Raw genomic sequence first — 27,635 nt, forward strand, 5'->3', positions numbered from 1 at the left:
GAGAAGCAGGAATAAAGCTGTACCTAGTCCACACAGCTCGCCATTCCAGCCTTCTTCACAGATGCAAGCCTTGTCCACACACTCCCCATGAGGGGAACAGGGCAGGACGCACTCCTCCTCCTCACAAGTCGGGCCTGACCACCCCTCAAGACAGTGGCACATTCCAGAGATGCATTGTGCGTGGTTGAAGCAATCCGTATCATTGTTGCAATGCGGGGTGTTATCCACCAACACTTCTGTGAGGGGTTGGAAGAGAAGAGTAAGATATACAAATGAGTGCAATGCATATATAGAATGAAAACAAGCTGTAAGGAGACACGCAACGGTACAAATGTCCATCAACATCCAGCAATATTATCAGGAAAAATAGGTCGTAATTATTACTTTCACATACTACATGTATCTTGGAATGAAACAATCATATGAACATAGTCAGGACTGCTTCTACTTTGTGATTATGAGATATTGAAAACCCACACTGAACATAACCATCATCCTCACTTCAATCATTATGAAGCATTAATGTGGTCGTCATGGTAATCAACCAAAACACTGTCCTCTTCATATTCTTCATCTTCCTCTCACTAATTTTCTCTCTCCTCCTCTATCACCCTTTTCCCTGTCTCCTCATCACCATCTACCAGTTGCCCATCCTCCACTATCTTCTCCTTCTTATTCTCTTCCTAATCTTCCATCTTCTTATTACTCCTATTAATCCTCCTCCTCCTGCCCCTCCCTTCTTATGTTCCCCTCCACTTTGTTTCTCTGCATTTCTCTGCTACCTGCTCTTCCTCCTCCTTTTCCTGTCTCCCTTTTCCTCTTCCCATATCTTCCTCCTTCCTTCATCCTCCCCTTTCCTGCCTCCCTCTTCCTCCTCATATTCACCCCTCCTCTTCCTTCCTCCTCCATCTCGTCTTCCTCTTCTTTCCTTTTTTCCCTTGTTCCTTCTCCTTTCTCTTCCTCCAGATCCTTCTCCTTTTATTCCTTCTGCCTATTCTTCTTCCATTATCTTCCCCCTCCCTCTTCCCTTCTCCCCTTCCCTACACCATCCCCCTTTACCCTCTCCTCTCCTCTTCTTTCTCCTATTCCTGCTCTTCCTCTACCTCCCTTCCCCACCACTAGCTCCTGCCATTCCTCTTTGCCCCCCTCCTTACCCTCTTCACAGGCCGGTCCAGTGAATCCCCTGCTGCAGACACACACTCCCTCCATACAAACTCCATGGCTGCTACAGTCTGCCACAAGACACTGGTCCCACGGGATGTTGCACTCCGGTCCCTTCCATCCTCCCGTGCACTCGCAGAAGCCGTGGACATACTGGCCACGCCCGGAACACAGGACGGGACAAATACCTACGATGATCATGTAATATGCAGACAGTTAGTACAACTCTCAGTACGATCATCATCAATACCACTATGAACAGCATCTTTACAATTAGTATCATCATTAATATCATAATCATAACCTACACAAAGATCACAATATTCATGATTGCTAGCACTGGTATCATCATCATCATCACCATTATCATCATCATCATCACCATCATCACCATCATCATCACCATCATCACCATCATCACCATCATCACCATCACCATCATCACCATCATCACAATCATCACCACCACCACCACCACCATCACCATCATCACCACCATCACCACCATCACCACCATCACCACCATCACCATCATCACCACCATCACCACCATCATCACCATCATCACCATCATCACCATCAGCACCATCAGCACCATCATCACCATCATCACCATCATCATCATCATCATCACCATCATCATTATCATCATCATCATCATCACCATCATCATCCTCTCTTTGGCTGTGGGAGAGTTCACAGGAACACTGATGACACATGGTACATTATCCTTTCTGGTATGGAAATATCAATAAATTTATCAGAGCACCTATTAAAAGCAGGATAAATTTGTTATAGCTCAACATAACTTTCTCATTGACCTTTTTCAACCTTTGACATATCATCGTTTGTAAGCAAGGACGAGTTCATACATTTTTTTTTCTTTAGAGAAAGAGAGAATCTTGCATGTTTGACTATCTAATACAGCAGAAACAATTGTTGGGTTGAAAATGATGAGAGATCATTGATAGTTAAGAGAACACACCTTGGGAGCAGTCATCCCCAGTATACTCCTCCTGACATAGACAGTTGCCACGCAGACACTCCCCATGTCCACTGCAGTCTCCCGGACAGCTCCACCCACCTGTAAGTAAGGGAAAATGGGGGGGGGGGGGTTGTGATTTGTACATATACGGAAAATTCAGTGTGTAATCAATCAAGCCACTGCACTACAAATAGCTTGAAACTTTACCAATAAGCTTTACAGTATATGGGTGCTCCAACTGCAGCATCAAACTAATTTAGAGCAAGCTTTAGCTTCTGGAACACTTAAGTGACTAGTGAAATAGTGCAGGTAAACAACTAAGAAGCTAGCTCAATACATTTTGAGAACGTACTCCAAGAGAGAGTGACCAAAGCTAACCATAAGGAACTCTCCCAATACGGTGCATTACATAATATTCCATAGCCAAGCTATCTCGTGGTGCATGAAACACGCTCAAAGAAAAAAAACAAGAAACTTTATCAGTTGTTTTCAAACATGAGGATGGAGAAAAAATGTAAATAGGAAATAAGCCTCTTGTGGAATGATTGCCCAATGTGTGCTCTCATTCAAGAAGTCATTCATTCTTCTAAAATCTTTCTCAGTTCTATTCTTTATCATATGTTTATGGTAGCCTATAAGGAAACATATCAAAAGTGTTATGTGCCTTGTACGAACTGTTGTTATGGTACAATAAGAACACATCCTGGATTGCAGGAAAAGAAACGAATTGGAGCACACTTCCGATGTCCAAGTGATAGGTATATAATGTGAAACATGAGGTAAAAAAGTTGTCTTCTCACTTTTGTGCCGACTGACGAGGTTCACCTCCTCAGCGTAGGGACCATCATTGAAGACAGCGATGTACCACTCTCCAGCCTGTAGCTCTTCCATGAAGGACCACGTGTGCATCAGGTGACTGTTTGACCTCTTGACCCTGCCATCCTGACCGATCGCATTGCTGGACACCTTCTCCATGCCCATACCGCCGAGTCGCAGGATTTCGTGGTACGTCAACGCCGCACTCTCTCCCTCAACGTCCTCTCCCACGCTGCGCCTGCCGCGCCTCCCGGTGCCCACGTGGACCTGCATGAAGTCGTAGAAACTGTGCGAGGGCACCCTCCCCCTCTGGCCGTAGACGACGAAGCCACTCCGCCGCGACAGCGTCAGGTTGAACTGGATGAGGTCCGTGCTGTCGGTGAGCGTGAAGAGCGTCCAGAACTGGCCCGGCGGGATCTCGCGCTGCGCCGCAGTCCCAAAGGAGTATGGAACCGCTGGATTGTGGGTGGGTGGTGTTGTGGTACCTCTGGTCGGCGTAATTTCTTAGCATCAGCAAAGAAACAGGTATAGAACAGAGTGTGAATATTTTTCTTCAGATATAGATGACAATCTGGATGACAGTAATTACGCTAATTTCTAAATGTCTTTCGAGCAATATATAGCATAATTTCATATGTGTACCGTGCATATCATTTGCTGTCCATATAAAAGATATTTCTCTAAAGTCATATCATCAGTTGATGGACAAAAATGTCGCATAATGACCAAAAAATATCATATTAGGACCAAAAGTGTCACAAGAGAACCAAGAAGGTATGAACATTTTCTCTTTTTTTCTGAGTTGTGTCCTTCTTGCAGTTACAATGATGCAGTGTGAAAATAAAGACACACAACGGTCGACATTTACCAATATCGTTGGATGGGGGGTGTGGTCTCTTGGGTTTTCTCGTTGTCATGCCACTGTTACCGGGGTTACCAGATCCCATGTCGGGTGTTGGTCTCGTGTCCACATTGACTTGGTTGGGCACACTGGACATTGGTCGACTTAGGGTCACTGGACGATGGCAAATCACGTCGAACAGGAGGTGGGGAAGATGGAGATCGAGAGAGACGGGTTGAGGGTTGCCATGCAACAGATATACTGATCATGATATCACATCACTGGGACTTGTTCTCACATGGGGAAAGGTTGGCTTCTACATCAAGACACATTTATCCTATCTGAGGATCCTCACATGAAGTTTGACCAAGACATCAAAGACAGTGCCTAAAGGCATTAATGATCACTGGCAAAGCACTATGATATTTTAGTCATGCAAACAAGAATAGATTTACCAGTATGTGGACGTTTCCTGTAGAGATGCTCCAATGCAGTTTCTCCTGCAGTCCATTTCATGAAGATGTTAGCAATTATTTTGTTAGTTGCAGAAGTAACAGTTACCATGGCAACAACTTAGAACACTCTAAATTTAAAATTAATGACTTATTCATTATCAGTATATTGATTTATAATAACAAATTGGCATCAATATATATGCTTACATTCATTGGCAGCAGATATAGTTACTGCAAATTATTATTGCAACTTATAATGATTGCAAATTTCTGTTGAAGATGTTCCACCCTGATTCATAATTCAGCCCCAAAGATGCCATTTACTCATCAGGGCCTAGATAACAAGGAAGGGAAGAGTCTATGTAACAACAATGAAGACAAGAACGAGATGCGACAGGACTCACCTGCAAAGTATGTGACCAGTGCTAAGAGTGCCACGGTGAGTAGGACCAGGACCACAGCTAGACAGCGCCAGGACATGTGGTCCTTACAGGTGTACTTCTGTGGGTTTTGGGGGTACTTCTCCTCCTCTCTGTCCCCGGTGCGCTTGTCGCCACACATGGCACCGGGGTAGACCGGCATGTGGATACCGGAGCCCACGCCAAGAGGGTACTCAAACAACCTAAAGTTAAACCAAGGAGAATGCAAACAATTCATTTAGTTTGTTCTGATCTTCTTATTCAATTTTTATGTTGAGTTCAACCTTTGAGTTCTAATTCTGAAATTCATTAATACATTGCTATATATCAGTCTGAAACATAAAATGGCTAAAAAGACATGATAGGTTGAATGTACATGCAACACTTCATTACAAAATCCACATCACCAAGTCTGAAGCACTGCCCAAGCAGGGTATAGTAAATCATGCAGAAGATAAGCAAAAGTGAATGGGTTAAGGGAATTAAGGAACAGGAGGAGGAACTGGGAGAGAGAATGGAAATGGGATGAGGGAATGGGCAAAAGAAAGGGAGGAGATAATAGGAGGAAACAATGGGTGGAGGGAATAGTAGAAGGGAATGACAAGATGCAATGAGATAAGGGAATAAGATGAGGGAATAAGAAGAGGGAATGGGCAGAGGGAATGGTAGGAGTGGATGGAGGAAAGAAAGGGAGGAGAGAATAGGACAAGAGAATGGGTGGAGGGAATGGTAGAAGGGAATGGGAAGAGGGAATGGGAAAGGAAATACAATGAGGGAATTATAAGAGAGAATAGAAAATGGGAATGGTATGGGAAGGGAGAAGGGAGAAGGGAATGGGAATGTAATGAGGCAAGGATAGAGAATGGGCTGGTAATATGATAGAAGAGAATAGCATGAGGAAATGGGAAGAGGAAATGCAGAGGAGGAAAGAAGGGGGTGGGGAGAATGGGAAGAGCAAATGGAAAGAGGGAATGGGAAAAGGGAATGGGAAAAGGGAATGGGAAAAGGGAATGGGAAAAGGGAATGGGAAAAGGGAATGGGAAAGGGAATGGGAAGAGGGAATGGGAAAAGGGAATGGGAAAAGGGAATGGGAGAAGGGAATGGAAAGAGAGAATGGAAGAAGGGAATGGAAAGAGAGAATGGGAGAAGGGAATGGGAAAAGGGAATGGGAGAAGGGAATGGAAATAGAGAATGGGAGAAGGGAGTGGTAAGAGGGAATGGGAAGAATGAATGGTAAGGTCGGAAGGGGAAAGGGAATACGATGAGGGAATTAAGAGAGAGAATAGAAAATGGGAATGGTATGGGCGGGGAGAAGGGAAAAGGGAATGGGGAGAGGGAATGGGATAAGGTAAAGATAGGGAATGGGAAGGGAATATGAGGGAAGAGAATGGTAAGAGGGAATGTGAAGAGGAAGTGGGGGAGGAAGAGAGAAGGGGAGGAGAATGGGAAGAGGAATTGAGAGAAGAAAATAAGAAGAGGGAATGGGAAAAGCAGACGGGGAAGATGAACTGGAGGGAGAAGGGGGAATAGAGAATGGAAGGACGGTATGGGAGGGATGGAGATGAATGGATGAACAGGCTACATCCCAGGGTCATGCCATGCACCTGTCTTGCCTGTGCCTGGGGTTGTTGAGCTCATTGAGGGTACTGCTGTTGGTTGCCAGTGTGCTGGTGGTGTGCAAGGTGGCCAGGTCACAGGTGGCTAACATGGGTACGGCGTGGATGATGTTGCCTGTCCGGGGCTGGAGGTAGACCCCGCTGGCCCCAGGTAAAGTCTGCGAAGCGGTGTTTGACAGCCCCTGCCGCCGTAGTGAGTTGGGATCGCCTATCGAGTTGTATTGGTTTTCTGGATGACAAAGAAAAAGAAACCATCATCGAAAATGTTTCTTACTACTTCAGAGAACCATACATTTAAAAATTGATGTGAAGTGTATTTTGAAGAGTGCTTTGTACTAGATTTCTTTCACAACTTTTTCTGCATGTTTACCTCCGTTCAATAATCCACCCTTTAAAACAACAAACATGCACTGATATGATCTACTTGTGATGTCAGTTTTATGGCCGATAATACATCAAAGCATTATCAGTAGGAGCAAATGTCTGTTTAATTCAGGGCAATGAGCAAAATGCATGTCATTCTAATTATCTGCTCCCCCTTCCTCATCTACACCTCAATTACTTCTATTATCTCACAGATAAATTACTCCTCAATTTCTAATGTTTACATTGCTACCAGGCGCATCCGTTCCAAGATTCTTTTCAGAGTCAGCAGGGCATGCCATATTCCTTGCTCAATGAACGTCGCAAGTGCTAGCTACAATCACATTGGTATCTAGACATATTCACTGGAGTCACTGTCTACTGCACCTGATAAAGAGTGTCAGACACTTTAAACAATGCCAAACTGTGCGGCTAAAATCTCAAAGGGGCGCTGAGTCAAAAAGAAACATGTGATTTACTTTAATACAGTGATCACACAGGTAGCAAATCAACATCAGGTGTGAAACAATGTGCCAGATATTTTTAGCAAGAATGCTTTTAGCAGTTGGCAGTTTCTGAAGTAACATAAAATAACATGGAAAAAGATGGGTTCTATGTCTGTTAAGTGTCTAGGGATGTGTGTTTGTGTGTGTGTACACGTGTGTGTGGGGCGGGGGGTTGGTGGAGACATGTGGCTTGAATGATGAGAATAAACAACAGAGAAGAGACTGGTAACCTTTTATCGAGCTATAGATGCCCGTGCCAGTACTGTAGGAGTGCGGTAGCGAGCCGGAGAAAGTAGTCTCTTCCTCGTCCTCATTGGTCGGCTGCAGCTGGTGGTAGACGATGCCCTGGGACGTGCAGGGGATCCCATTGGCCGGAAGACTGTCGCCGCGCCCGTGATTGGCCGGCATGCCCTGGAATGCACCATTGAGGAGGTGGGGGTAGGTGGAGAGCCCGATGGGCGGATAGCCAGGCATACTGGTCAAGCGGTCAAAGTTGATTGCACCTGCATTGGAAAAATCTGTGGCCCAAATGCAAACAGTCATTTTATAACTATTAACATCCAGCATTATGTGTAACAAATCAGACTGAGCAAAATGCAATGATTTTGTGCACTGGAGATATAGTCTTCTGTATACATTCTGATACAATTACTACAGAAACCTATCAAATAAGCTGTAATTACAGTTGCATACAACCAGTCAGACATTTGTAACTTAAGGACATTCTGGCACAATTACTACAGAAACCTATCAAATAAACTGTAATTACAGTTGCATACAACCAATCAGACATTTGTAACTTTAGGCATCTAAGCATCATACTGGGACATGTACCTGAATCGATATAATAACGATTCTGCTAGATAATATTAATCCTTTATATATTCTATATAGCACCTTTCCACTATATCATTTCTAACCATGATTAAGCATAACTTGCAATGAAAAGCACTGAACTGAGACCTCCCTCCCCGAACTTATCTCCCATCCAAACTGACCTGGATGGTCATCAGGGATGCGGTGTCCCATATCGTGATCATGATCCATTTCGGTCTCGGTCAACGTCAGACTGGACCTTGTGCTATGACTGCCTGTTGAATGGACATCCATACTTTGTTTCTGGATATAATACAAACAACCAAAGTTGAGAAATCAGTGAATTGTTTGTACAATTGTAGGATTAAATAAAGGATAAAATCTATAGGTAAGAAGAGAAATAAACATAAAGATAGATAGACAGACAGATAGATATATGGATATACCAATATAAAGATTAACAGATAGCCAGGGAGGTAGGTAGATAGATAGATAGCAGATAGATAGATAACAAATAGATAGATAGATAGATAGATAGATAGATAGATAGATAGATAGATAGATAGATAGACAGACAGATAGATATTGTAGACAGATACAATAGGTAGATATACTGGGAGGGAGATGAATAGATTTATAGTATACACAAGGAGAGAGATGCAGAGACAAACAGACTAAAAAGAGAGCTGGTTAGAAAGACCAGTATGTTGTATGTAAATTACAATCAATACAGACAAGTTGATCAATACAGTGGAAATTTCTGGGACAGGAAAAATCAAATTCAGCTGACTACAATGTAATCTGACATCAAGTATGAAAATATTATACTTACAGGAAAGAGGGCTAATACAGAGTAGAACAAGATGATTTTACAATCTTTGTATCTTCACTATATTGCTTGTATATCATAATCACTAGATATACCACTTACGTCACTTTATCATATACTTACAGTATATAATTATATATCACAGTAAACTCTTCTCTTTCTGCTTATACTCCTCTCAATGAACATACCAGTATAATCCTAGCACGGCTGACATATTGCACGAATAAAATGACCACTTTGTTGGTCTCTGTTACAAGAACTTCTGATGTGATCAAACATAAGAAACCTCACCATGAAAGCAGTCCTTGTTTGAAAATCTCGTTCCTGAAGTTAAGTCAACTATTGCGTGCGGCTTCACATATGTACATAATCCCTCCATGTAATCCCCCCAGAACGGTTCTGTGGTATTTACTTCCAAGTCTTAATTGGTGTGCTCTAACTGGACTTGGATTTCTCCCACAGCGCTCCCGTGGGCCCGCTTTGCCTGATTCGCGACAACTGATCGTTGATAGATGCTTGAGGCATTTTGATAATTGATCATGGGAGACTGATTATGATTACTTCTCCATCTGTTCGCTCAACCACTGCTTAAAGGGAAGGGTCATATTTTGAGGAATGTGGTGATGATGAATGTGAGCCGCTTCATGAACGGATGCCCAACATCTTGATGTCTTTTTGCAGCAATCTCGATCACCCATCCCCGTCCCCCACTTCTCACAAAACGAGTGATGAAACTGCTTTGACATGACAGCGGAAGTCGTAACCTGTCACTGGTCTACTGGATTGAAGATCAGTTTGCAAGGAAACTGCTAACCTACATACTATCATGTCATGCTGAACATGACAAACCCCCCTTAGCATCACACATCCTTCCGGTTCACCTTGCTTTCTCTCATACAAGTTTTTCTGGAAAGTACTTTTAGCCTCAGAATATCATTAATCCATTCGTAGTTGGTCGCAGTCGAGTTTGGTATGACTGATGTGACTGTAAATGTGACTTCAAAACAATGAATACAATGGTGGTTTAAGTCACTCATACATACAGCATCTCCCCCATAGCATGACTGATTTCCCCATGTATGTCTCTGTTGGCAGGCTCAGTGTATTGTGAATAGAATTTGCACTGATACCATGCAATGATTCTGAGAAGGGCTGTTAGTAGTCTTTCTGGGTAGCTCTAACAAAAGTCGAGCAAGCCTGACTAAAGTTCTAGGAACTGAGCTCAGGAGTCCCCCTACACATTAACCCGTTGAGAACTGGCTAATTTTGCTACAACATGCACTTCCCCATAGACCCCTACCCGAGTATACTTGGGACTCGTTCTCAATGGGTTAAGCAAAGATTCTTTTCAAGTACAGTCAAACCTGTCTACAGTGGCCAACCAAGGGAGATGAAAAAGTGGCTGCTAAAGACAGCATCTTTAACATGGCTTTTCTCTCGGGAGGGGGAGGGATTTTTTTTAGTGGCCGTATATGGCAGGTGGCCACTAAGGCAGGTCTGACAGTATGTTACGGTTACGCCTGTACAATTTGTATGCATAGCAAAGACAGTGAAGCGAGGTGTGGGTGTGCGGTTGGAACTCACATGTAAGTAGTGGTCTACCTCCTCCATAAGCTGGTCATGACTTGGGTCTCCTCGCGCCGTGGTCGTCGTCATCGTCGACGTGCTGACGCTGTTTGACCCGTCCATGCTGCCGAGGGCGGAGTCAAAGTTGCCGCCCGAGGGGTACGATAAATCTTTCCTGCTGTCTTTGCCTGCATGGGAGAGATTAAAACGAAATATGTATTTTTGTTTATATTCTTATATGTTCCTCATAAACTTCCAAACTGTCATACTGTATGACTTTCACCAGGTGAGTTCTTCTCTATCTTTTTTTTTCCATGTGCTACACATGTGACAAATATGATCTGATACCTGATCATGCATCAGTTATTTCTCCAGGTGAATATAAGTTTATGGCTACCATCAAATATGATTTCAATTATTACATCTTCATTCTGTAAGATGGCAATGTACAATGGGTGGAGAAAAGATGATGCAAAGGGACAAAAACATATTATTGAGACAAAAGACTGCACACACAGAACACAAAAAAATACAAAATAAATGCACAGAATTGAACTTCATTACAATATAAACACAAAGCTGCCGACATTCACTCATCAAAATCAAGGCAGTTCCGATGAGCTGTGAGGAGGGTTTCTGGTGTGTTTCATATATCTCAAAAGGGAATAATGATTCCCGAATCTGGGTGGTAGGCCTATTACAATAGAATTTTTCATGACATGGAGAAATTGATAATATTTCAAGGAGCCTTTTAAAGAATCGAAAAGACTCTTGGTAGGTCTGTGAATACCATGCATCAAAAATCTCACACGGCAGTTGAAATAGATCCAGGCCCACTTGTCACAAGTGACTGGATGTGGTAAGAATGTAAGGCTGGCGCTGACAGAAACTTCAGCAAACTGGATAACATAGATGCTTTACTATTCTGCCTAAAACAAGTATAGAAAAAGTGGTAGAGAAGCAGCCTCTCCCAGGAAGTATTGGAGGATTGGTTGAGGGGGGCAAGAGAGTCAGACGGACAAAGAGAGAGGATGTCATCTTCTCGTTGCTTTCCCCCGCCTTGCTCCAAAGGAAACAATTAGCAGGAGCTTCCGTCTTGGCCATCCCGGAGCCCCCGGATTGGAGTTAATGGGGATGGTCAACAGAGGGAAGAGAGAAACACAACACAAATTTTTCATCAAATATTCCTTCAGAAAATTTCTAACAATCTTCTCGTCGTGACATTTGATCCCCCTCGTCCGGATCTGGAGCGAGATGGGAGCGGGGAGGGAAGGAAGCCACCGTCGCCGCGACGACAGGAGATGTTGTTTCAGATTTAGCGACCAGCTTGGGCGGGGATCAGGAGCTAACTCGCGTCAGGTGGGCCGGGGACAATTTCGGATGGGAGATTTTTCGGGGAGCGCCGGGGCAAGAAAGAAAGACAAGGCAAAGGGGAAGATCCAATAAGGCCCTGTACCTCATTAGATCTGGTATGGGACTACACAAGGACATGTTAGTGGCAGATGGGGTTAACTCCATGTCTGCACCTTTGCCAGGACATGGACGTAGACACCATGTCTTGGTGGTGGCAGTCGTCTTCTGTGGTACTCAAACTGGATGACTTGAGTAGAAAAAGTTGACCTTATCGTTTCATAACTATATTCTTCTCTATTTCCAATCTAGTTAATTGCCAGTCACTGCCTAATCTGAACATTTGCTCAATGACATGAAGTCAATAAAAGATTCAATGAATGCTTTGTTATTCGTGGTTTGAACAAGTCCACATGCAGGAACAGATTCCCTCCTATCATTCATGATCAAGGCTCTATGAACTCACTTTTCAGCTTGCCCTAACAAACTCAAACTGACTCTGGGGCAAGTGAAATGAACAAGTACTTGCCTCTTCAAGCATGGGGCTATTGCCAAAATGCCCACATGGGAAAGTACATGAGGGATGTCTATTTTGTATCATGTCGTGCCATTAAGTTCTCTTTTTTTTTCTCTCTCTCTCTGTATCACTTTTCTTTTCAATTGAAACATCCTCTACCTTCTCCAAAGTGATGAAGTGACAAGTGTAATGCAAATGGACAGGTTGACCTTCGCACTTAATGCTAACTCAGTATGCGTGCTGAGATGCAATTTGTATCACAAGCTGGCAGTAGCACTTGCGTCCTTCTGCCAGGTAGGAAACATACGCCACAGGAAGACTGCCTGAGGGGATCCCAGCGGCCATGGACGGACGGTGACATGAGATGCGATACCTCCGGAGGCATTTGATGGGATAAACTGCCTTAAGAGAGGCAAGTTCATTAGGGGAAAACTAAATAAACCCTGCTTAAGATCACTGGTGGATAAAGATGGGGGTGGGAGAAGGGGGGGGGGGATCTTAACACACCTTTCTGAGACGAAGGGGTACGAAGTTCTAGTTTGTGAGAGAGTGATGGTCTCTAACATGAACCCATTTTGGAACAAACATAATGAATTCCTGTTGACTATGAACATACAATGTAAATATGTCACCAACAGGACCAAAAGAGAGTAGGCCTACAGAAAAAGACTTGTTTGTACCATGTGTAGTTTCCAACCTTGACAGTGCTCCCACACCATGTCATAACCTCACATGCTACTCGCTATTTCAAGAATACTACGTAAACAGGAGCTAAGGAAATTTTATCACCAGCTATGGTCGTCTTTACTAGTCTGTTAAATGGTAGTTACCATCTATACAAGTGCAAAATAACAAGAAAAAAAAATTGATATCATGTATGACCTTTCAGTAAATCCTTCCATTTTTTAAGAAATGCAAAATTGGCTTATTCATCTGTTCCAGAGGATAGAACTGATGAAACATGCAAAGGCGCATATCAACGTGAAACTATGTATACAAGCAAACATCGTATCAAAGCAACTGTGAAATACAAACTCAGCACGAATTATGTCAAGGATATCGATTTGCAATAACAGCGCAAAAATGAAGACCAAACTCTCTATCCCTGAAAAAATCCCACTCTGAGAACATGGGGGTATCAAGTAGGGCCTAAATGACCCGCCTTCAAAATCCTGTGACTTTTTGAAAAGCTCTGCAGTGAGATGTTTATCAAAAGTTTGTGTGTTTTCCTCCGTTTTTCCTTTCACAGCCACCAGCTTTCCTTTTCTCTATTCTCCCCTCGTTTTCACCCACTCGTGGCCCTCCGCAACACCTGTGATGCCAAATCTGAGGTGTGAAGTTATGGACAAGGTGATACCTCAACCAGAAAGGGGGTTTGGTAGATGTCAAAATCAACATCATGCGGGAGGCCAGCTTTTTTCCCATTTCTTTTGTCTGGATCCAAGAGACACAAAAGAAGGTCAAACTGCATGAAGAATCAATAAGAAGCATGTTGGAACAACTCATTTGATGACGCCATGAAGAATGCTTTCAGTTTGCACGTCTTTAACTAGACTGACACTCCCTCTGTTCAGAATAAACGATTGAAATAGAGAGCTTTTATGCCCCTAAATTGAGTCTCGATTCCTTTTTTTTTTTGCTTCATATCTTGTGATGCAGACAAACTGTAGAGCTAGTATCAATCATTTTCTTTTGACTTTCAACACATCTTTTCATTTATGTTTCAATGTGTTGTAAATACACACACCTTGATAAAAACAATTTGTTTTGCTTTTAAAGGAGGCACATAGACATACATTGTATGCATTATGGACTCCTGATCACATTCTAAATCACTACAAAACCTAACAAAAAGTCTAGGCCAGCAATTAATAAAATAAAAAATATATTGCATATCATCTTTGTTCTTTTACTTCCGTCACAGAATTGATTAAAAAAAGTTACTTTCCATCACATTAATTACATTCCGAAACAAAAGAAAAAAAGTGCACTTGATACTCTTACACTGTACTTCACAAAAAGATGAGATCAGACAGAACAATTATCTATCAGAAAAGATAGTCGATATTGAACATGGGTCTAGAGCAAGAGGCTAATGTGCTGGCCATACTGTCAAAACTCATTGTGACCAGTCATGTATCAAATGCCCATGTTCCTGTCCATCCAATACAGCATTCCACATCAACTTCAACTACAACAGCTGGTAACTATTTAGTCTTTGCATTTCAGACTCATAAGTCCTTTAGCTGGACATTCTGTTTGTCAACCTTATGGACAATTTCACTGAAAATCAATACTGCAGTGCACCAGCATTAACATAAGTCCTACACAGTTCATTCAATTCTTTTAAAGAAGCAAATTCTATTACTGCCAAAGTTGACTAGGTTTTGGTGTATACATTCAAAGCCAAAAATGTGTCAGACAAAAACATTCACTAAAAGAGTTAGGATTTAAATCCAATGTCAGAAAAAGAACTGCCCCATTCCCCCCCCCCCCCCCCCCCCCCCCCCAACCAAGATTTGATGTTTTCAAGTCAACAGAACTGGCAACTTCCTCTTTCAAGAAGATAATGCAGATTGTGTAATCCGTGTGCACTTTACAACAGGCCTCACATATGTTCTGTATCACAATGTAAATGCAATCTTTCTTTGAACTCGATCTTCATTTGAATCACAGGCATAGGCTAAACCTGCATGTGTACATGACCTCCATAGTAAAACTAGGAGCCCCTAGCATGTTTACTAATGTCTATCTTTTAAAATGTTTTTTATTCCTGGGGGGGGGGGGGTGCAGCATACAGTTACTTACAAGGACAGAAATTCCTGAAGTTTTTCCCCTTTGTCAGGGATTTATGCCCCTCAGGGATGATTGTCCTTTATAATTTTAGTAACCTTTGTAGCAAAGCACAGTAATATTGGTATGCGCCACAGGCATGTTTCCTTTTATGTTTTCTTTTTTAAAGGTTTTCATCGAAGTTACATGACATTCATTATTGACATCCATTAGTCACATTTCAAATGAATAGATGAATAATGTAACAATCAAGTAATACACCAAAGATAACATTCTAAGTACCAAGTTAATACTTCTGTACATTAGATGGTTTTCAATAACCAACATTTAAGAATGGAAATCAGTTTCCTCAGAGCTCTTTCTGTTTTTTATTTGAACAATGTTTTGGTTTTTATAGCATTCCAATCATTTAAAATGTATAACACTGTTTTATTACTATCAACACCACCTTATCAGTCAAATACATAAAGGTAGCTTAAGTTGTTCTGTTTCAATACAATTTATTGGTTGGGTAGGAATTAAAAATCCCCCTCCCCCAACTATCCCTCTCTCTCTCTCTCTCAAAAAAAAAAATGTTCATCTTTGTTCTACAGTCAACCACGTTGTAAGAGACTATTGACGCAGCAAAACCTAATAAACCATGATATTTTCCGGTACAGTAAACATGGAATTAATTTGCAAATATTTCACACTATGGAAAATGTTACAAGTTCTGCACTCCACTGACCTGAAATAGAGCAAAAAACAAAAAACAAAAACAAAAAAAGAAGAAAAGGAGAGAAGTAAATATTCATGTAAACAGTAAAATATAGGCCTACTGTACTATGTACCGATACCAAATGTCTACTCTCATGTACATACATTGTACTTATGAACAAGTGAACTTCACTGACATCAGCCTATTGCTTCCATCAACTCTCACAATGTAATCATGTAAAAGTTTCCACTTTTGGAATGATTGTACCACCGCACTAGCGCTGCATCACTTTTGCTTTTTTATTTGTGTACTTTTATTTGTGTAAGATGGAAAATAGTGTAACAAACCCCTGCAGATTGAGAATGAATCTTACGAATGATGATGCAGTACTAACATTAACAGCTAAAAATATCCAAAACTCAGCTGCACTTTGTCAGAAGAACAACACTATCAAGTTTAATATTCTTAAATACACAAGACATTCTGTAAGCTTCTGTGTTGATGGATGGATTAATCTGCATCAAAAATGCAGTCACTCATATATCAACTCAATAACATCTGACACACTGAGGGATATACATGAGTATAGTGATGGAGGGGAAAAAAGTGTACACAATAATGCAGAAAATCTATCCAGAAGTTCACGGAAACAGAGGTACAACGGGATATCACCCTTCACATCTCGCTGAACAATCCGCCCATACAAGAAGCGAGGGTAAACATAACATGACTTGATATGAAACCCCCTGCACCCTAGAGTGCTTTGCAACTCTGTTTTAAGAAAGCAATGTACTTTCTGCTCAGCATCCGCAGAAACTTGCAGTAGCATTACATACTACCATCATTGCAAAGGTGGGAAAAACTTAGAAATGTACAAGGTATCTTTGTGTTTGCATACTGCTGCATTGCATGAATGGGTTTGACAGAGTGCGACTGTCTTTTTATGACTGCAAAGTACATCTGCGATTTTTAAGGCAAGTGTGAACAAACCGCAAATCACTTAGCTTCCAAGTTTGAAATGGTGTAATGGTGCGATGAATTCCATAATCATTTATGTAAGAAAAAAAGTTTTATATTTTGTTTGATTGTGATAGCATCCTTTACGACATTTGATGCTTCATACGACACACATTTGAATGTATCATATCTCCTTGACTGATTTTTCTGGCGAACCCTTGAAAAGTCCCTTGGTACCGGCAGAATGAACAACAACAAAAACACTTCAGTTTTCTAATGGATAAAGCACAACTACAACGCTAATGCTGACCACATAACGGCATCTTTCTTTTCCTCTTACTGTACTACTTCATGTTGAACCAGATAAACAAGATGATTTTTTTTTTCTACCTCTTCTCGGAGACCAGTCTTTATCTTTCTGTTTGAGAGGACATCCTCAACTTTCCTTTCATTGTGTAAAAGAAAAAAAAACTCATTCCACAAGGAATATTCTGTCTTCCATCAGAGGACAGAAGGTATTTCTTAAACAGCATTCTCATCAACTTTTCCCCCTTTTAACAATCTTTCTACCTTTTTTGTGGATGTTTAGGGATGGAGGGATATGGCATTGCTACAGGCGATGGGGAAATTTTGCAAAGATCCCGGGATTAGAGTCAGAGAAGTCTGGTTGGGTTTACCCCGTCCTTGATACCTTGAGTCATCCGCTCCGATTTTCTCCTCTGCCTCCGCTCCAGGGGCAAGAGAGAAGACTGCGATAAATTTGACAGGTCATCGAAGAACCAATCCTACCCAGACCCCTAATACCAATCACCTCTGACCTCATCTTATGGAATTATTTCTTGCCTACTGTCTGCTCCATCTGAGCAACATAACAAAACAAAACACGAGTGAGCGCACACACACACATACACGCACAAATCCTTCAACCTTTTTACTGAACAAACACATTTCACACGGAAATTTCAAGTGGTATAACAATCTGTCATCTCTGGGAGAGAAAGGTAGCAAGCGCAAGAGTGGCAGTGCACCCATGTTCGCACATAATGACAAAGGAGTAGCAAAACAAAGTTTTTACAGCATGATGAAGAGCACGATTGTTCTCAATATGCATACAGCTACAATTTTATCACACTTTCTCTTAAAAATAATGTATTCTTTCAGAATGCAAGTAAATTGGTTTAATAGTCCAGGAAGATTCCTCCCTGGTTAGTTACATGTACATTTGTATGTTACCATGTACACATAGGCCCAATATTGTAGTTCAGCTTGTTCCTTTTGGAATGGAAAAAAAAATGTATTGCACGATTTGAACTTACTCAGAGCAAAACTGCTGTTTGTGAGCTGAAAATGCATGGTGCTCATTCTCGATTTCATACTAGTGGTACGAGTAGACTTTTGAATAGTAGTAGTAGAAGTATAGCAAGCACCAAAACTGTATTACATTGTTGAGATTCTGTCGGCCCTAATGTTTTTTTTGTGTGTGTGTGTGTGTGTGTGTGTGTGTTTTTAAGGCAATATAACTACAAAAATATAAGCATAGATTTGGTAACAATGAACAGTCTGCACACATTTGGGTATTCAATGCAAATTGCAGTAGGCCTACAATCTATTTGCAGATTGAATTTTATAGTTGCCCAGTTGCCAAGGAGGACTAAAATTGAGCAACACACCAAAGTAGACAAATGTACATTCAGGTTACACCTACATGTACATTTTACAGGTTCAAAATGCAAAATGTTTATGGAACTTTACACAGTCCCAAGGTACAGTCAGGGAGGTGTGCTCACTTCCCTGGTACAGCTGAGAATACATGGTACATTATATGAGTTGCTATATTTCATTGTTCATATGTTTCTGTTTTTAACAGGCACTAGCATAAAAATTTGACATAGCATATTGTTTTTTTGATATGAATATAAGCAATGATTAATCATTGTAGTATACTGTATACTTGCTTTTCAAATAACAGAAATATAAAATTTTTTTGAGAGTTCAAGCTTGCTACCAAAACAGCAGAAATGAAACTTGAATCCACATGTTACCTTTAAAAATCCTTTACAGTGACATGGAAGTTGAAAAATACTAGCATACTTTAAATCTACTTAATGCAAATTATTCATACAGAAATACCTTCTGTAAATATGTATCTCACATCACTTCTCTTATTTATTCAATCCATTATCTGCATGAACCATTATGGGCATTATATGCCTGAGTTTTTGCCAGTAATAGTGGGGAATATTGCAGGTATTCTATGCCATATTATGAAACAGGAGACCAAATTCTGTTTTTACTTATCTTCCAACCATTCATTCACTATGCTAGACTGCCTCTCAGGAATTAACAGGTGATTAGCAAACATACCATTCTCATTTTTTCCCCTCCCTTCACAAATTTTAAAAACTGTATGCATTGAATTCTCGGGGGGGGGGGGGGGGTGATATAAGAAAAGATTCCTCTTGTTTATTTCATATCATGCATACCGTGTGAATGTGTACTCACCAAAAATATCGCCCAGTGTTTACATGTGCAGACAGCGAGGTGTGTGTGGACATAGGTAAAATTCTGCCTCAGGTTATGTGTAGGTCTACATGTATGTACAGCTGTATATGAATGATTGCAAGTCTTCACCATTTCCTCTTCTTTGACAAAACAGGCATAAAATACTCGATTTTGGAGACACTTTAATCATCATCCAAGAGCAACAAAAAACAACTAAACGTTATTTCTATCTTTCCTTACTGCATCATTAAATGAAGAAAGATATCATTTGATATAATTTTTAATACACAACAAACAATGTATGAGTACATTTTGTATGTGCATTGCACAATGTACAATACGCACAGAAGTAGCTCATACAGTAGCATGGTGAACCTACATATCACTTTTCACATAAGAATTGAACAGTTACATCACTCCTCACAGATTTGAAACAGAGCAACACACGTAATGAAATATATATGCAGACAGCACACTCATATCCATGTATGATGTTGGGTTGGTGGTCAACAAAAAGTTTTATGAAACTTACACACTGTAACATGTTGTTGGTCCATTTGTTTAGGATTGTATCAAGCTTAGAGAATTTAACCATGTCAGGGCATAGCAAGAAATACACTTTATTTCTCCCCTTGCCAGATGGTCACTCAGGCAATGGGCTCCATACTTTATGCAGGACAAATTACCACTATTTTAATTTGCCATACGGTGAGTTGGTGTCCAGGGCTAGCAGGCTGGCGTGTTTGCAGCGCTCTACAACAAACCTTACAATTTGTTTCAACAATGCTAAAAACCATGCTGGCACTTTAAATGAGATTGATCATGTGACAACCTATGGGCAATGCAATTTATGGGAATTCCACAAAAAAAAATCATGAGTTGCTGACTGATAGGCTGCACCTGATTTTGGGGGTGCACTTGAAGCAAACCCCCTCCCCCTAAAAACAAAAACAAAAAAAACCAAAACAAAACAAAAACAACAAACCAACAAACCAACAACAACAACAACAAATCAAGGTACTACAACTGATAGTATTTCAACCCATTTTCTTTTTCTGGATGCATATACCATATTAAATGTATTCCCAACTCTTGTATAAAATGAGTCAAGATACAGTTAAGCTAATCTACAACAAGATACTTGATACTATAAATTTTCACTATATTTCATATGTATTCATGATACATGTATCTCAGTATGTTCATGAAACAATGCCCTGCAGTTGAGGCTCTATACACAAATGAGTTACATTCACTTACATGTAAATTGTTCTTGAATGTCCGTACCACAATACAGTAGACTGAAGATTCTCAAAAAAGTCTATAAATTTCAGCATTATTGATTACAAATATCAATTATTAAACAAAAAAAAAATCACTATGTATGTTGTGCTAAAATGTCTAAAAAGTATGTAGGCCTATGTGTACATTGCATGCATGTAGCCTAAGTGTCAAGGGAAAATATCAGCATTTTTTTTTTGTTAGTTTGGTCTACATAACTGAGAATCTATCCTACCATCATCCATAAGATCTGATGACTTAGAGGGCAATATAATCTTCACAAATAGATCCCGATTCTTTTTCTAAGAATATAACTCATTTTGAAATGATGCAACACATCCAAAACAGAGGTCCTTAGTGTTTTCACACAAGGAAACAAAATGTCATTCTTTCAAATTGATATCAAGAAAGAGAAAAAAGATAGAGAAGGATATCTAGAGACTGATAAATACAAGTGTACACATGAAAAATAGATTGTATATGATATAGATAAATAGACAGATATATAGATAGATACAGCTGTAGATAGATAGATAGATAGATACATACATACATACATACATACAGTAGATAGATTGATAACCAGATAAATGATAGCTATATAATTTGGATAGATAGATATAAAGATTGATAGCAACAGATAGATATATAGCAAGAGAGTAAGAGACTGAAATAAAGAAAGAGGGATTGGTGAGTGAATACAGGAGAGTGAGAGGAAGCGGGAGATACAGAAAAGAGAGAGAGAAAAGAGAGAGAGAAAGAGATCAAAGATATGGATACAGACAGCAAGTGAAACAACATGCCTGTACCCAGGCAACTGAGTGAGCTAAATACCTTTCTCAAACACAATCCAGCCGGCCAGCTGGGGCTTGCCGTTGCACAGCCGAAAGTACGGCTTGCGCATGAGGGACCCGTGCGGGCTGGGCGCGTGTGGGTTGGGCCCTGGGGCTATTCCTCGTACATCCATGGTACTAAAGTAGTTCCAAAGAAAAGGTTTCTGAATAATGACAAATCCCAACTTAGTCCACTGCCATCCCTCGGAGAAACCACATGAAAGAATACCACACGCCTAATTAACGAAGAAATTCTGCTCCAGGGTAGAAAAAAAAAAACTGCTTTATCCAGTCGACTACCGAGATACCATCATCCAGCAAGTACACTAACATCACAATTCTTCAGATGTTTCATTTGCAAGAACTAGAAGTGTGGCAATACGTTTGAAATCGCTTGAAGTTATTCCTGGTTGCATTCGTCGACAGCATCCAGAGAGGTTATGCCAAGGTGAAGTCTACTCATTTTTTCTTCTTCAATCTTCTAAATGACAACTATCCCATCAAGTCAAGGCTTTATGTATCAGAACCTGGTTATCTCCAAAAAGCACCTGCGAGAACATCCGATCTCTTTCTTTCTTTTTTTCTGCTTCTTGCCAGTAGAGAGGTGGGAGCGCGAGAAAACTTTGCCCCGTGCCTGCTCCAAACAAAAGTCTGCTCTAGAACTGATCATCAGTCGCGATTCAATGAGACGGCCAATCCCTTCCACTGTTCTAGCCCTCGCAACAATGTGCTCGCAACCAATTTAGGCAACTGTGTCATTGTTTGCCGACTCACCTCTACAAGCACAAAACAGCACCCCTCTACCCCGGTGCTCACCCATGGACACAATTGACTCTAAGCGGTCCCACAGTCTACCACAAAGGGGGGCAACAATGTGCCAGTTTCTCACAAAAGTCACAAACTCCCCCGCTAATTAAAGCACAATGGGTCGCATCCCACAGCCCACCAAAGGGATGGGGGTAAACAAGCAGGAGATAAATAGCTAAACAAAAATAACTGGAAGTCGGGGGGGGGGGGGGGGGGGGATTTATGGTTAACTGTATCTTTAACAAAGAGATGCTACATGCAGGTATTATCATTCCCCATGTCCTGGCAAGCTGGGGCTGGTAAATCAGTAATCATCCGATTGTGTGGGTTTGAGATTACTGGATGGGCTGGTAGGGGTAGAGGAGTGGGGAGGGAAGGGAGGGGACCGGTGGGGATAATGGTAGAAGGGGAACGGGCTGAGGATGAAGGGGGGATGATAGAAGATGGACAGGATAAGAATGATGGGGTTGGTAAGCTTCCAAAATGTTGTGGAAGGATTTGCCGATAGTGTACTCAGATAAGGGAGCTATGGGTCTATGGAAATAAACATCCACTGGCTAAATCATTAACAAAACTTCCAACAAATTTGTATGCCAACTGCAAATACATTTGTCGAGCAAGGCAGGCATAGAGTGACCCCCAATGACCACAAGTACTTCGATAAATCATTTTGTGAGATAAAAAGCAAAGCTCTACTTAATCAAATTTGTTACTAGTTACTTATAATCTATATGTTTTTCTTTCTTCCAAAGAAGATAAAGAGATGTATTCTGTGCATTTTCAACTCATTACATCTCAAGTAAGCGATAGACCTTCTTCTTAACACAGTGTTTGTTTGTTTTTTAATTCATCCACTAACTCTGAATTCAAATTGTATCTACCCCAGCAGTCTCAATATCACTTCTGCATTAGCATCATAATCCCTTTGGCTTCTGTGATCAAATTTCCAGAAATGATCCACATTGTGGCACAATAGAAGAATCAAAGCAAAATAATAAACTTTGTTCTAAACTTTGCACTAAACATGTTGTTAAACACTTCTATGCCACCAAACCGGGCAAAATCGTATCATATTTCTCATTTCAACAGTAAGACAGCACCATCATCATTGTTACTCAGTGAACATCTTCTTTCACCAAAGTGCCAACATCTTGGTCAAATGGAAAACATAATTTAATCACACCTGAACAAGAACATGAGATTATTTGGGTTCATCTCTACATCTTTGGGTCTCCTTCAATGTGTATGTACATGTAGTATGTGTGTATGCTTGTATGTATGTATGTTTGTACATCTGTTCATTTGTATGTATGTGTGTATGTATATATTTGTCTGCCAATCTTTCCATCATATTTCTAACCAAATTTACTTAATATTTCTAAATAACTCTATGCTAACTGTAAAGCATGATATTTTTGCAGCACAAAGTTTTCACGAATTGGAGTCGATGACCTTTTTCATGGCGTGAAATATGTGAGAATTGCATCTGGCATTCAATGCACATAGTGTAGACAAGAAATTTTGTGTGCATCTTAATTCAAGAATCTTGGCTCTCGCGAAATTCATGAAATTTTAATGTACGTGAACATTCCCTGTTTTACAGCATAACCATCTGAACAGAGATGACTACTGAGGTTATGCTCTTTAAATCTTTCAATCCATATTCGCATACTTCCATGTTCCAATCATGTCATCTTCTTTCTCTCCTCATCTTTTGTTCCTTCTATCCATCTCCCCCTTCAGTCAGTCATCTTTCTGGTTTATCCTCCTCCATTCTGAATCTCTCCTGTTTACTCACATGCACTTTGTTGATGAGGTTTGTTTGCCTCTGGGGCTGTGATGTTGTTCTGCTAATTTCCTTGCGTTTTCGGCACAACTTGATTGACACCATGCGCTAAACCCCCTCGAGCAGAATAAATAGAAACAGAACATCTCCATCTCCCCTCTGCCTTCTCTATCTCTCTCTCTCTCTCTCTCTCTCTATGTCTTTATCTCCTTTTCTGTCTATCTATCTTTCTGTTCTTCTCTGAATCAATTATCCCTTGCTTAAAGCACACTTGGCAGACTTAATGAAGTCATGCTTGATAAATTGCTTATTTATATTTGTTTTGTGACCAATGACATGGCTTTTCGCGGGCATCTGGATTTCGGTGGCTGGTGACTGGACGTTGAAGCTGCCAATGACCTTTGCATTGTTCGGAGCGCGAGCGTGTAATTTCGAACTCTTGGATTGTTGCGTTCTTTGGAAAAATATTCTCCGAAAAGTTACGAAACAATGGCAGGAGAATATGGCAGCAGTATGCTTCATTCGGTGTGCGACGGCATCCAATTGTCAATCATGACACGACAATCAGTGGGGAGACGTTTGGGGGCCGTGTCAATAACGCTAATTAAACAAAGCCTCTTGTCTCTGCTCTCCGGTGCGGGGAACATTATGATTCATCATGCGTTGCAGAAGCACGAGGGCGCTGTTATGAATAATGTACAAACTTTGTATAGAATAAAAGGGGGAAACAAAGGGAAACCACTTTAGGCCATGGCCAGGCAAAACACTTACAACAGAATTAAAGCCATGAAACCACACTGACTGAGCTTCGACAATATTGATCAATAACTTACTACGTCAATGTTTTACATCATAACTCAAATTTACTCATATTTTTTATATTTTATTCTTGTTATTCGGTGGCCTAATACAGATATGTAATGAACTGTAACTGAGGCCATAATGCGGACTTTGGCCTTCCTTTACTCAATTTTCACACGCTTTGGTTGTTTCCTTCTATCTTTCTTTATTTTCATTTTTTTTTTACTAATGCAGCATGAAAAAAAGGAAAAAAAAAATCATAAACAAGAGAATCAGAGTTTGACAGAGAGATGAAATTCCAAAGTCATTTTTTTTTTCCAGAAGGAAAAAATAACTACTAGATACTAGATCTTGCACTATAACTGGCTACATTTTTTCCTCATTTTTTTTTAAAGGAATTCACACACCAACTGTTCAGGATTTGTCCAGACCACTCAAATGTATCACCTTGTATTATGTATTTCCTTCTATTGATGGAAAAAATTGAATTAAATTGAAATGTGCCTTTTTCATTTTATTTATTTTTTAATAAGAGAACAATGTGTACCATTATCCCATCACAATTTGAATGTACAATGATATATCATATTTTGCAGCTGCAGTTCTATAGCAGTACCTATACATAGAAAATAGTATTTGTCAAGTAATGAAAGTCAGACTCCATGAAATGTTGGTTCCTACACCAACAAACTGCAAAACATTCATGGTGCAATTGACATCCTTCATTTCCCACCACATAAACTCTCCCAAACACTCCAAAATGACTAGTACAGTCATTGCTGCTATATCAGGACAACTTCAGAATAAGATCTTTTAACTGAATTGAACAATGAAGACACTTTTTTCCCTCTAATATCAGTTCCATGGAAAATTAGATTTCTTTTCATAAACTTACTACCAGCATTGATATGAAAAATACATGTAAAGAGTTAACATGTAACAGTGTATTTCATCTGGCTTTTAAAACACTGCTATTGGCACTGACTTTGGAGTCCTAGCCATCATTAGGGTGGCAGCTTAGCCTCGTGGACTGTGCGATGTACTGTCTGGTGGTATATCCCATGCTACTGTGGAATATTCCTTCATTTGTTATAGTTTCCAGTCATGGTAAAGCTTTTCCCAAAAAAGTATCTGTAGCTAGATTTTATACATTTATTGAATTTCCTTTCCTCAGCAAAAAAAAAAGTCTATGAATATCTAGTGGGAAAAATGCCATGTAACCAATGTTCAATTATATATGAGTGGGACAGTTGATATGCTCTGAAAATGTTGCCATATTGCTCCCTCACGTGGTGTTCCTGTTTATCACAATCCAAAGTATTGGTGGCGACTGTTTCTCTTTTCTTAATACCACTCCCCATTCCCCCTCCAACACATACATGCAATGTAAATAAGACAGATCTCCTACCAGTACAAAACATCTGCCCTCATATACCTATCTGTATCCGTCTCTCCTTCCCCTCCCTGTGTCTCTCCCTATTTCTATATGACTATCATCCTCTTTCTCACCCTTGTCATCTTTATATTCTCCTCCTCCCATCTCCCCCTCTTTATTTCCCTCTTCTTCACCCCCCCCCCCTTCCGTCTCATTCTCTCTCCATCCCCTGTATACCCATTGTACCCTGCCAGCATAATTACAGTGTTCACACCTTCAATTACTACCAATCTAAAAACAAAAGGGCGAGCATTCATTCTATTGTATGGACCACCAGACTAAAAGAAAGACAGAAAAAAAAACCACCCAAAAATCAATAATGCCATGAGACCCTTAATAGGATTTCTGTTGGCGGGGTCTCTCCATTAAGCTATCTCTGAAGTACCCAAAGATCAATATTTGGTAGCCCAGAATGCTCTTTTCACAAACATCAAAACCTGGTTTCCACTCCCATCAACCTCCTGCTCGTCAACCTCCTCCGCCAGATGCGAAATTGCAACCACCGGTCTTTGCCTTGGTTAAACATTTATGATGCATTTAGAGATTAGAAATGGCCAGTGTCCATTACTGCACTTGAGGCATGAGAGACCCCGAGTTTAAAGGCGTGCTCATCAATTCCAACAGAGAAGGGTGCTGTGTTTCAGACAAACTTTATCTTGAAAAGAGCCATAAAGGCATTCAGTCTTTTCTATATCAAATCTGGTGTCGGTGAAGTGTGTACTTGTTGTAAGACATATGATATATGAACTGTATGCCAATCTTGAATGTCTAAATATCTCTACATTATCCACTATACCAAAACAACAGCTTTTCTGACATCTCGAAGGAGAAAACATCAGCTAAGGAATTGTTGCAATTGTCATTCTAAAGACAAAACATATGTGCAGCGATTACTGTATACGCCATATATTTACAAAGTCTTTTTTTTTGTGAATCGGGACTTCCCCACAATTTTAAAATTTGTTAAATTCACGATCGCTGAGTACAGACATAGACAGATAACTGTATGCGTGTACGTTGCATTCATGTTGCAATCAGGGTTAATATTTTTGCGTGTTGTAAACTTTGTGTACAGCACCTGATGCAAGAAACGTATGACAATAAAAACCCTGCAAAATCTATGGCTTAAAAGATATGTAATATGTAATCCCAACTCTCTGGAATCAGCTCCTTGATAGTTTGGAACTATGTTTTTCTCTTGATCAGTTCAGGTCTCATCTGAAATCTCACCTGCTTGTAGCCATGTATTTTTTTTTTTTTTTTGGGGGGGGGGGGGGGTCCTACTAAGGTTCTTTCTGTCCACTTTCATTCTGCAATTATTTGCATAAAACTATTCTGGGATTGAAAAAAAACCTCAAAATGCAAACATACTATGGTAAATCACAAAATTTCATCACAATCTACCAGTTCTTTAACTATTCTGAAAAAAAAAAGAGTCTAGGTCCCCTGCATCCTCCAGGGTTGGGGAAAACAGCTATGAATACATATACATATAATTTACAT

General features: G+C 40.4%; 1 protein-coding gene across 1 annotated transcript in view; it reads right to left on the bottom strand.

Moving 5' to 3' along the window:
* Window positions 1–27,635, bottom strand: part of LOC139719941 (teneurin-3-like) — a 48,953-nt gene that overhangs the window by 16,586 nt on the left and 4,732 nt on the right. Inside the window, exons 3-12 of the mRNA XM_071631321.1 lie at window positions 10,392–10,561; window positions 8,182–8,281; window positions 7,393–7,680; window positions 6,282–6,522; window positions 4,663–4,880; window positions 3,831–3,977; window positions 2,947–3,465; window positions 2,147–2,245; window positions 1,155–1,349; window positions 24–236 (exon numbers count right to left, since the gene is read on the bottom strand). Coding sequence (XP_071487422.1) covers window positions 24–236; window positions 1,155–1,349; window positions 2,147–2,245; window positions 2,947–3,465; window positions 3,831–3,977; window positions 4,663–4,880; window positions 6,282–6,522; window positions 7,393–7,680; window positions 8,182–8,281; window positions 10,392–10,561 — 2,190 coding nt within the window. The remainder of the gene's footprint in view (window positions 1–23; window positions 237–1,154; window positions 1,350–2,146; window positions 2,246–2,946; window positions 3,466–3,830; window positions 3,978–4,662; window positions 4,881–6,281; window positions 6,523–7,392; window positions 7,681–8,181; window positions 8,282–10,391; window positions 10,562–27,635) is intronic.

This window comes from Diadema antillarum, unplaced genomic scaffold, assembly GCF_040938485.1.
Source record: "Diadema antillarum isolate AM-2024a unplaced genomic scaffold, OU_Dant_1.0 scf00000117, whole genome shotgun sequence".
In the NCBI taxonomy this organism is placed as follows: domain Eukaryota; kingdom Metazoa; phylum Echinodermata; class Echinoidea; order Diadematoida; family Diadematidae; genus Diadema; species Diadema antillarum.